Below are 13,135 nucleotides of genomic sequence, written 5' to 3' on the forward strand. Positions count from 1 at the left end.
ACTATGAACTGAAAGTCGTTTTCTGCGGTTTCTGCCATTGCCTTGGTTGCACATTTGTTTTCCCTCATGTCTTTTAAAGAGTCTTGTATCATCAGCAAATAAACCCGCTCAAACATAATTTTATCAGAGAGCTCGTTTATGAATATCAGGAATAAAAAAGGAAATCAGATGTGACTTACTTTTACTGGAAGGTATTAATTGTCCTGTAACACAGCAAATGGCTCCAATTAAAAGAAAACTTGCCACCAAGTGTTTCCGAGATAACCTATTAACAGAAACAAAAAATATAAAGATTTTTTTTTGGATTTTACCGTCATTGGAAATTTTACCCTTCATCAGACTATCCATTCAAGTGAAATCACTTTTTTATTCACCCTATTCCCTCTGCTTCACTTTTTGTTATCAAGTAAGATCTATGACTTACTTGTAATTTCATTTATTACTTTTGCAAGCAAAATCCGATCTCGCATTTTGCTAAATCCTACCCTCTGATGAGAAGGAAAGTATTTCTTTGAAACTCCGCGGATTAAGGACTATCCACTTATTTAGTGTTTCCTTTTTAAAATTAAATATGTTTTTAACTCTTTTCCAAAGTGTTTTTTAACATGCTTTATTAACTACTTGTTCTTATTATAAGCTCTATCTCCTATTTGGTTTTATCGAGCTTTTACATCTGGTTCAGATTACTTTATAAATATTAATTCTTTAATATTTATAATTTACTTAAGTTTACCAAAATGATCCAAGATGGCAAAACTAAACTGTAATTCTTATTATATATATATAAACGGCTCCGTTCAATCTTGTCAGACTATAGATACCACTGAAGGGTGTCTGCATGTGAAATTATTGTGGCATGAGTTTCACAATCTCCAATCACACCTCTCCTGAGTCAACACTACCTTAATTCCAGTTGCAAGTATATCTAAGTTCAGGATGAGTGGAAACAATGCAGAGATAAGCAGAGAGCACATACAACGCCTAGCGTTCCCAAATGGTTACTCATCTGTTATCGGTCAGGCTCATCGTTGCCTAATTTCTGTGATCTTGTGAGAACTAGTGTGTCGACATGATTGTGCCGTGTGTATATATATATATATATATATATAGTGTATTTAAACATGATTTTTTCGTTAAAGAAAACATTGTTAAAAATAAGACAGAGCTTCTATGTAATTATACCTTTTCTTAATTTTTTCAATATTTCTTGCCTTTTTTGTGTGAAAATCAAAACAAAAAAAAAACAACAAAAAACATGAATATAAATTCCATATGTGTTACGAACGTTTTCGATTCTTCGTCGAATCATCATTGGGTGAAAAAAAAAATCAAATGAACAAGAAAGCTGAAGAAAAGAATGGAATCTCAAAAGCAGCTACAAAGTGAACGTTTGTGGACAGATGCTAGAAGCAAATCCTCAGAAGATTCGGAGGAGACATTAATGGCCTAAATTTCGTGTATCCAAATTAGTGTTGAAGGATGAAAATAGTATTAAACTAAGCATTTTAAAATATTATTACTGGTTCGATATGCAATATTCTTAATTGTATATTGTTGAGTTTTCATGTAGATAGCTTCGGGTATTTTTAACTTTTTAAAATTTGTTTTGGAATGTATTATATTTGTGTTATCCACTAGAATTTGTCTTAAGTCAGAGGGGGAACGCATATATATATATATATATATATATATATATATATATATTCCCACAGTCAAACAACGTCGCAGCTCACAAGAGCCATGACAGCCAACAAACATGGATGTCTTGAATCGCAAGAAGTTGGACAAAACTTTTGCTTTTCAAATCCTGGTGTCAACCTGTATCTGTCAACCTCTATTGCATCTCTTGCTGCCACTCTCTGTCAAGAACCTTGGCTAAGCAAGAGGCAGCGTTCTTCAGTGTTTCACCAAGACATTTGGAAAATTTTACTTGTCTCCTCAAAAGGACAAGAAAGGTTGGGTATAAGAGCTGAGGCTCCCTCAAAAGAGGTTCTTTATTATTGTGCCACATGTATACCATCTTCTGCTTTTCCTCATTTATCTTCCCAATTCCAAGATAAAATAGCTCATCTCTCTAACTCATTACTCTCCTTCAACAAAGGTACAACATACTCTTTAATGCAATTAATCCCACAATGAAAGAAAGCTGAGTATATTTGCAAAACCTGCTTATAATCAAGAGTAAATTCTGATTCAGAATCGCTTCATTAGCGCCGACTTGATTAAAATCCAAATCTATACAGATATAAACAGAGAAAGTGGGATTTTCAAAATCGCAACAAAATAGCGGAAAAATCAAACTTTGCTTCTATCTAGCCAGTTTTGTTTTCACCTCAAACAAGACATACTGACACTGGGACATAAGGGGCTACTATTTAGGATCGTATCTAATAGGGGAATGTGGGCTTTTGAGCAGCGAAATGTCTATTCATAGTAAAATTTAACTTCTGCGGGTTAGTACAGTTAGAGAAGCAGGAAGCTGGGACGAAATTCCAAAGTATTTTCTTTTTTAAAACCTTTTATCATAACCATGATGCTACTCAATTACATACTTAGGAAATGTAATGCCAGATACATGTTTACATGCATAGAACAAAGAATAAACCACCTCATCTACATGTTAACATGTATGTTGTAATAAGTTAGTAAATTCTATTTTTACTTGTAATTATTTTTTTACTGGATTATTTTTTGTAAGTTTTGGAATTTATACTAATTTTGCCATGATACGTAAAACACATAATGTTTGCACCTGAAATGCGTTGGTTTAAAAAAAATCACCAATGTAAACAAGTACCTGGAAAAATGTGCACTGCTGGAGATGATGCTGCTTTCCAACTGTTGTGTCACATTTTCCTGCCGTGGGGTGGGGAAGAGAAATACCATCTCTGATTTTAAAGATCTGAGCAGTTGTTATTTTTTTTATTATTATTGTTTTATTTTCTTTAACCTTTTAGATTCGCGGTGAAGCTGATATTTATCAGCATCTCTCTGCACAGGATATTCCTGCTTAGTTGCACCCCCTACTGGGGAGGTGCTGGAAATCTTTTAGCGTAGATGAGAGAGGATGATGAAAGCTGAGGATGACGAAAGGTCACTATAGCAGTGTTTACCTATCATGTTATGCTTCTGTCCGCCTCTGTGGCTATCTTCCTACACACACACACACACACACACACACACACACACACACACACACATACACAAACATAAACACATACAAACACCTCTACCAATATAGGAGTCAGATACGTCAAAAATGGAATAACCCTACCATATCTGTCGAGATGCTGCACAGAGAAATCTTTCCTACCTTGAGAGATTACTACTACTACTATTAGGTTGGTGCAAAAATAATGTCATTTTTTTACGTATATAGATCTGATAAAAACGACATTATTTTTGCACCAACCTACTACTACTACTACTACTACTACTACTACTACTAACAATGATAAGAATAATAATCAAGATAAGACCAATAATAGTAGGAGCGCCAGGAACAATACAAAAATAGTTTGAAAAAAGAATGCAAGAGATTGGAATCAGAGGGATGACTGAGAGGATACAGTAGATAACAATAATGAAAACGATTTAAATATTAAGGAAAAAATCCCCTTGAATGTGAAGATTAATACACATGAGTTACAGGCACAAACTGGACATACAGAAACGTCTACAGACGTAAAACACAAAGGAGCATCACATGAAAACTGAAACTGTATAATTGTAAGTTGTGGTATTGTTTGGAACAGTTTATTCGTCAAAGATGCTGATTGTGTCTTGTCCAGTCTAGTGAGTAGGCGCCCGTTCATGAACTGTGCCAAACGACACCATGGCAAGTAAGAAAAAAAATTTAAAAAATGTATTGTTTTTAAATAAAATCCTGATAAGGGCTTTGTTATAACCCACAAATTTGAAACTTTAAATAGATGAATATTTGTTTATTTAAAAAAAAATTGCACGTAATCGTCCTTTCTAACCTCTGTGCTTCTAAAAAGTGGATTACTTCTAATTGTTACACATTTGCGCATGCATAGGCACCTACCTACTGGACTGGACAATACACAATCATCTTCTTCAACAAATAAACTGTGTTAAACGACACCATGGCAAGTAAGGAAAAAAAAAAAACAAAAAAAAAACGAAGAAGAATGAATTGTTTTTTAAAAAAATTCCTGATGAGGGGTTTGTTGTAAGCAGAAAATTTTTAAACTTTAAATAGATGAATATTTGTTTAGTTAAAAAAAAAAATAAAAATAAAATACACATTTGTACGTGGTGGTTCTTTCTAATCTTATGTTCTGAATTTAATTTTCTCGGTGCTTCTAAAAAGTGGATTACTTCTAATTGCTATATATATATATATATATATATATATATATATATATATATATATATATATATATATATGTATGTGCTAGCTGGACGCCTGGCGTAGCCCGGTCGTACAATACGCTTAAACATGATATTTTAAATTATGCAGATTGTGTATCTATTATTATGGAATCAATCCTGAATAATTTGCTAATAATGAATTGCCTAATTCGCAAAAAAGAAAAAAATAATAATTTCATTAATCAAATTCAATCAGGGTTTATTTACAATATCACTTCAGCTAATATTTGGGCCTGACGACGAATGCCCTGAAAAAGTCAGTTCTGATTAATGTTTAGTTTTAAAATATGAAAATGAAGAAATGATTTTCGATGATTTTAAATGGTATCTCTTCTTTTATCGAAAATTGAACTTATTAGCAAGAAAAATTAAAATAAAATGGTGCAGTACACCCACGTTTGTACAGGGAATCATTCGACCTGTAGTCGAATGATCTACCAATTAGCTATATCTCCAGATGATAATAAATTTGTTTTTTTTTAAGAAGAAATAATTTGCTGAGATTTTATTATCTCCCTTAGCTGGTGTAACGTATTATGTTTCTCTGTAAAAATGCTTCTTTTTTATCTAGGAGAAAAGAAGACGGATGTTTTCTTCGATTTTCGGTATTATCGGATGAATTTCTGTACATATATATATATATATATATATATATATGTATGCATACACACACACACACACACACAAATATATATATATAGAGAGAGAGAGAGTGAGAAATATATATATATATATATATATATATATAAAATGTGGAATTTATTATATACAATCTCTCACATTCTGAAAATCCTATCATAAGTTGCTCGCTTGGTTAGCATTGCTGGATGGCATCGTCCTTTCGAGTTAAAACTCCTACTTGCGAGACATCGGCTTGGGGTTATTAGCTAGTTGGATGACCGCGTCCCTTGTCGAGACGAAGTAGGTTCATTTCACAGTCGAATTTCGGCGCGGTTTGCTTGATCTGTGTTGGTTAATAGAAATTCTTGTGTGCGGGGCGTTTGCTCAGTTGGTAGAGTGCTTGCCTCGCATGCAAGATGCTCGAGTTTCGAATCCTGAGTTCGGATGTGTCTAACTGATGAGCCCAAATGAGGGCGAAACTCGAGTCTTAGACTTCCGGTGCGTTGACTGTCATGGCTCTTGTGGGCTTATATATCTAAATATATATATATATATATATATATATATATATATATATATATATAAATCAATAAGTACATCCATATATGTCTATATATACATATATTTATCCAGTTGTATTAGATAATGGATATTGTCGCAGACATAACAAGTAAGATATTTTTATCTAATACAACTGAATAAATATATGTACATATAGACATATATGTATGTACTTATTGATTTGTAAATCGCCACTTGTTTTCGTCTCCTTTCATCAACAACGACTACATTTCATTCCTCACATTGTGATAGCCTTCTAAATCTCTACTACATACCTATCCCACACAATGCTTCAAGCAAACTACATATCAATCATATATATATAATTTTGCAAATAGATAAATCAGATACATTACTCGTACTTACCGGCTAATAGAGAAAAATAATAGTAAGTAAACTATAAATTCCAAGAATCCTCCAAGGAAAAGGTTCAGGTATTTGTTTCCCATTAGGTTGGATATTTCCAAAGACATCCCATAGTATCCGAGCGATGCAGTTAGCCTGAGGAAAAAAAAAATCAAGAAAAATAAAATAAATTAGCAAATACAAAAATTATAACAAATGAACTTACTCCTCTCTGGTACAATCACGTTGACACTGGTTTTCATTAGATCATCAAAGTACCAATTGTGTGACCATTTGGGAATACCAAGTGCTGTATGTAGGAGAACATCGACACCTCTTCAAGAACTGTAAAACCCTAACGTCGTCATCTCCTGTAAACAAGATATACATACAACTGGGAATTGCTTGTTAATTTAATGTTCCTTTGCCACTTCCTTCTTTGGGGAAAGCCAGTTAAACCTGTTTAGCATGAATACCGCTAGCATACATACATACTCATCTCCGGAGACAAATCTATATAATAATGGACTCGTCCATATCTTAGTGCAACTTATTTAACCTGTTATTCCCTATTTTTATAAAATCATGAACTTGCTCAGATGCAAAGAAAAATTAGCAACTCCTGTTATGGACATGTCTCAAAAGCAAAGATTCGTCATTGATTTCCTAGAATTACTTTTTTTGTGTGAATCTTACGCCAGCATATTTGGACAGCTCACGTAAACCACCGGAATATGCCGAGGGCTGATCAAATTTTAAAAAACTAGAACAAAAGAAAACATCATGATCGAGAACATTTATTGTATAGTAATTCTAATGAAGAAAATGGAAATGCAATAAATAAAAAAAAATCAACCTACAAAAAATTTAATGAATAAATATTTTTTCTGTAATGTGTATCAACAAATCAAAACTGTTATTTTATTTTTCATAATAAATCTTACTGTTTCAAAGAGTTTTTTTTTTTGAGAGAGGTGGAGAACGAAATAATTTTGTCCATTATATTTTTTCGTTGTTTACTTCGTTTTTCTTTCAGTTAAGGTTAAGGGGTAAGCTATTTATTTTTTAAAACTTTATTTATATATTTATATATATGTATATCATCTATATATATATGTGTGTATATTATTTTTATTGAGCACTCTTAATAACCTCGTTTTTAATTCACGGGTTTTCCTCCTGAATACCTTTAACTTGGTATATATATATATATATATATATATATGTGGATGACTATAGTGCTCCTCACCTTGAGTTGAGCATATTGAGAAGTGAAACACGAATTACCATTAGCATATAAGCGACGCTCTTTGTGTAAACAAATCGAGCGGAGGTATCTCAGACGATATAAAAATATCGTTAAACTCACTACTCGTTCAAGCAGCCGCCAATAGCGTAATGGTTAGGAGCCTTGACTGCCGCACAAACGGTCGGGTTTCAATCCTGGCTTGAGGTAGTTGCCTGTCTAGCCGCACTGATGAGCTGTGAAACAGCGAAACAGTACTGTATGTGGATGACTATAGTGCTCCTCACCTTGAGTTGAGCATATTGAGAAGTGAAACACGAATTACCATTAGCATATAAGCGACGCTCTTTGTGTAAACAAATCGAGCGGAGGTATCTCAGACGATATAAAAATATCGTTAAACTCACTACTCGTTCAAGCAGCCGCCAATAGCGTAATGGTTAGGAGCCTTGACTGCCGCACAAACGGTCGGGTTTCAATCCTGGCTTGAGGTAGTTGCCTGTCTAGCCGCACTGATGAGCTGTGAAACAGCGAAACAGTACTGTATGTGGATGACTATAGTGCTCCTCACCTTGAGTTGAGCATATTGAGAAGTGAAACACGAATTACCATTAGCATATAAGCGACGCTCTTTGTGTAAACAAATCGAGCGGAGGTATCTCAGACGATATAAAAATATCGTTAAACTCACTACTCGTTCAAGCAGCCGCCAATAGCGTAATGGTTAGGAGCCTTGACTGCCGCACAAACGGTCGGGTTTCAATCCTGGCTTGAGGTAGTTGCCTGTCTAGCCGCACTGATGAGCTGTGGATGACTATATATATATATATATATATATATATATATATATGACTACTTCATTTAATCACATGAATTAATATACGAAAGTATAAATTTATGCGTAAACTTTAAGTATTTACTTCAACAGTGCTCAATACGTAGGTAGAGCTTGGCAGTAAGTTATAAAATATATATGGCAATTAAGCTACCCAGTATATTCTGCGTTTCATCCACACTAGGATTCATCAGGCTCATGCATCCTAGGGTGGATGAAACTTGGAATATTCTGTGTAGCTTAATTGCCATATATATTTTATATATATATATATATATATATATATATATATATATATATATAAAGCTGAATGTGTGTGTGTGTGTGTGTGTGTGTGTGTGTGTGTGTGTGTGTGTGTGTGTGTGTGTGTGTCTGGTCACGAATAGGCTCCTATATAGTTGACTATTTTAAAAAACTGATTACATATAATGATAGAAGATGTATCGAGACACAGGAATGGGTATGTTTGATCTGGCAGAACCGTGGTTCATTAAAATTGTGGGGTCTGCGTTCACGCCTGGTCCACAAAGTATGGAAATAAAAAATTTAAAAATTAAAAAAAAAAGTTTACAAGTGTTTTTGATATAGATGCACATAATAATACTTTGATAAGTATGTTTTAACTTAAATAAGGATGGTATAATAAAATTGTGGGGTATGCGTTCGCGCCTGGCCTCCATAGAATGAAAATAGGCACAAACTTTAATAAAAACTTTTCATATCTATCTGCGTAAGTATACTTTGATAATTATATTTCAGTTTGAAGAAATATAGTATAATAAAATTATGGGGTGTTCGTTTGCACCTGATCACCATAGAATGGAAATATGTCACAAAGTTTAACAAGGTTTTTTAATATAGATCCACAGAATATTGTGATAAGTGTTTCAGTATGAACAGGTATGGTATAATAAATTATGGGGTTTATCTATTTTATTTTTACTTTCATCATATTTTGCTTTGGTTTTGATACCCCCAAATTCGAAGCTATCTCTTTACAACCCTTCCTTTTCATAACCTATCATACTTTCATAAATCAGAGTCCATTTTCTGTAGGCTGTTTTTGAACCCAGTCAACGACGGGTACTTTTGCTAGTATATATATATATATATATATATATATATATATATATATATATATATATATATATATATTACTAGCTGGACGCCTAGCGTAGCTCGGTCATACAATACGTTTAAACATGATATTTTAAATTATGCAGATTGCGTATGTATTATTATGGAATTAATCCCGAATAATTTTCCCGGTGGATTAATTTGCAAAAAAGTAAAAATAATAATGTCGTTCATCAAATTCAATCTGTGTTTGTTTACAATATCACGTCAACTAATATTTGGGCTTGACGATGAATGGCCTGGAAAAGTCAGTTCTGATTAATGTTTAATTTTAAAATATGCAAATGAAGAAATGATTTTCGGCGATTTTTTAAAAAAGATTTTCGGTTATCTGCCGAGGATTGCTAAGGAAGTATTTTTGTAAATATAGAAAACTTGTGAGAAATTTTTATAATCGATCATGGTGTATTCTGAACCAATGACACACTTGCGCTGTACATTTCACACAGTTGCAATGTTGTGGGACCACTTCTTCCAATTTATTAACTGTCGTCTTCTGCTTTGGTGTTTCCCCATGTTCCGGCAGTTTACGTAACTTGCCAGAATATGCCGAGACAGCACTCACAGAAAAAAAAAATATTATTGAGATTACTGTTTTCATCTTGCATGTTATTCTCACAACGTTTCAGCCGATGTAACCTCCGACCTGCTTCGATTGCATCTTGTTAAACTCGGGAATCTATATAAAATTTTGAACTGAACTTTTTATTTAATCTGCACGGGTAGATTGTTCTCTTTCCGTCAGCCGAGTAGAAGTTTTAAGTAATTCTAAATAATATTTCTAGTATCGCTTGTACTGCGGATTGAACTGCCAGTCTTTAGAATACTGTCAATTAGAATTGATTATCACTTAGCATTTCTTAATGCCCTTTTTCTTGGAAATCAATGATGCACCTCTGCTTCTGATGCACGTCCATGACGGGCTGCTTTCTTAGAGTCTCACATCGTCAGTATGTGCAATAGAGATGAAACTTTCAGGTCATAAATGAATAAGTCCAGTCATCATAACCATGCAATTTGCAATCCACAATAACCAATTCGAGCAGAATAAAAGAATAGGAGGCATTACTTTTGGAACGCTCCACGTACATTAAATATGCATTGAAAAAATACATTACATTATACAAAATCTTGCTTGTTGATTGCAATCTAAAAATCAATATTAATTGATTTGTACAGAAACGCCACGTTACCTTGCAGTCGTGTCAAATATTAAATATTACTTCGTGCAATCTGCTTTTTCTAAGGATTGAGCTTGGGATAGATATTTGGAATCGGGGGAGGAGGGAAATGAGTTTGCAAAACCGATGTAATATAAAGAATAAAAAGGAAAAATCCAAATTAAGTTTCTTTCTGTTTGCTATATCTCTATCTATCCATCTATCTCTCATTCGTTATCAAGCTACGATTTAAGTAGTATTACTAGTACTAGTAATATTCCCTTTTGTTTATAGTATTTCAACCTTTTTATTCTTTTTCTTTCTTTATTATCTTCAATTACAGAGATTACAAATATCAAATTTTGGTATATAAGCCCAGAGTATTCAAGGAGGAAATTATAAATTCAACCCTGATGTCATCAATCAATTCCTTCATGGTTCTGAATGTTGTATTTTTGTGACATGGGGTTAAAATCAACACTTATCAAAAGTGTTTCACTATATATGACATGACAAATCGGACACCACGGTGGCTCCTGCTAAAGCAAGGATGAATGAGTGTTTTGCCAGGAGTCAGGAGCAGACAACCTCTTTCCTTCATTACTTCCTGCATCCCTGTCTCCATTCTCATGGATCAGCGTGCATAGTCGGTAATTTATTAGGGGTGTTATCGACTCAGCAAAACCCATTTCTCACAAATATATGCGCAAACCATACCAAATCTTCTACTTTCTATGCCCTCTTCTCTTCTTTGCAGCCTTTCCCCCCCCCCCACAGAAGAGCCTCTCTTTGCTCTATCGTTATTTTCATGACAAGTGCTCGTCTGAGCTCCAATCTATGGTCCCTCCTGCCTTGTCGGATTCTTGCAAAAATCACTCCAACTACAACCACTATCAACAATTTCTCTTACTCTCTATCTATAATTAAAACTAACCCCAGATTCTATAAACAAAGCTTCTTTCTTAGAACTGTCTGCCTGTGTAACACTGTTCTGCTGGCTTGCTTCCCGGCCGACTACAATATCGTAGCCTTCAAGTCCAATGTAAACAAATTCTTGTTGAACCGTCTCCTTAAATAATCAAATTCTACCCAACTTACATCATTAACGATTACTACATTACCACCTCATATTCATTAACCCATATCCTCGAGTGGCCTTCAGGCCTTCATAAGTGGTGGCTCCCTTGTAAAAAATAAGTGCGGACTGTTTATTTACAAAATATAAATATCCGAAAGAAATTCATCTACAAATGATCTATATACAAAATAAGATCTATTAAATATTTGAAAATATTAAGAACCTCAAATATGAAATAAAATCACATTAGCTGGCATTAAATAAGCCAAAAAAAAAAAAAAAGGTTGATATGCCATAAAACAAATCAATTAGGTACATTCATAATATTTATATTTTTTCGCCAGACATTTAAATATTTCCATGTACTCACAAAATCAAGCCTAATAGCATACAACCTACCATACGAGAAATATATACCTGCCATATTATAAATTTAATAATTTACACATACCACACTATATATAAAATATGCACCTATCACGTAAGAAATATTATATTATAAACCTACCATATGACAAACATAATAATGTAAATCTATCATATAATATATATGATAATATTCACCTCCCACATAAGAAACAGTATATACCTACCATATGGTAAATGTACGGAGTGGAACGATAAAATTGTCGCCCTAGAAAAAACATGATTCCATTTCCGTTTGATGAAAACCGTTTTTTTGGTTGAAGACCATCTACTATTTGGCCAACCAAACTCCAGCCTTTGTTCCATATCCAAAATATTGAATCCCTGCGCCTGTTTTAATTAAATATGCTCCAACAAACTCAATGCACTTGTACCCCCTCTACATAAATACACCCGATTAACCCAACAAGTTGCAAAATCCCACCCCTACACTGTAGAGAACCTTAGACACCAGGTAGCCTCCTACTCTAACAGTTTCTTCCCTAGGACTGCTAGACTTTGGAATTCCCTCTCGGGTTTCTGTTTCCTTGACTGTGCTGTCATGCAGAAGTTCAAGTGTAATGTAAACAGGCATCTAGCTGTTGAACACCCTACATAGTGTCCCTGTCGAATTGATTCCAAATAGTAGCTTCTTACGACCAAGTGGCACTATGCCTCGTTTGGGGTGAAATAACAGTAGCAAAAAACGCAAAAAGAAAAAAAAACGAAAGAAAAAACAACAAAAATAAACAAAACAAAGATCCATACAAAATTTCAGCCAGATCGGCTCTGTAGTTTCTGAGAAAAAGTGAAACGGACAGACAGATTAAGAGAAATATAGATAATTTTCACTTACCATATGAGAAACATAATTAGACTTATTCTTCGGATATTGGGCTCTGAGAAAATATCCATGAATCCATATTGACGTGTCATCCGTGTTGGATCATCTGCCGACATTTCTTCCTTGATTCGTTCAAAGAGTTCTTTTGGAAATTCCACTTTGTTCACGAAGCTGAATCTTTTCCCAACGAGTTCTGCTTCATTGAAGCGACCTCGAAGGAGAAGCCAGCGCAGTGATTCAGGTAAAAGACTGTTAAAAGAACACGAGAAAAAATATAAAGAATAACATTAATGTTTTGTATTGCTGAATTTACATATAAATGGTTGAAATAATTAATTAGAGTTTATATTACTTATAAGTAAAATAAACTCTAATAGACAACGCATTGTGGATGCATTATTGGCAGCTCTCGGTACCCTCGCTTCTCCTTATTTGTCCCTCAGTCCCCATTTCGAATGAGTGATTTTTCTGACAAAGGGTGAAGAAAAAGCTGCTTTCCAGGATG

At 34.0% G+C, this 13,135-nt stretch overlaps 1 protein-coding gene across 6 annotated transcripts in view; it reads right to left on the reverse strand.

Moving 5' to 3' along the window:
• Positions 1–13,135, reverse strand: part of LOC145255583 (organic cation transporter protein-like) — a 416,644-nt gene that overhangs the window by 31,066 nt on the left and 372,443 nt on the right. For all 6 annotated transcript variants that reach the window (XM_080114055.1, XM_080114052.1, XM_080114056.1 and 3 more), the window contains 3 exons: positions 12,643–12,879; positions 5,947–6,081; positions 180–265 (listed from right to left, as the gene is read on the reverse strand). In XM_080114055.1, the coding sequence (XP_079970181.1) occupies positions 180–265; positions 5,947–6,081; positions 12,643–12,879 (458 nt within the window). The remainder of the gene's footprint in view (positions 1–179; positions 266–5,946; positions 6,082–12,642; positions 12,880–13,135) is intronic.

This window comes from Euprymna scolopes, chromosome 31 (assembly GCF_053919585.1).
Source record: "Euprymna scolopes isolate OS-2025 chromosome 31, ASM5391958v1, whole genome shotgun sequence".
In the NCBI taxonomy this organism is placed as follows: Eukaryota; Metazoa; Mollusca; class Cephalopoda; order Sepiida; family Sepiolidae; genus Euprymna; species Euprymna scolopes.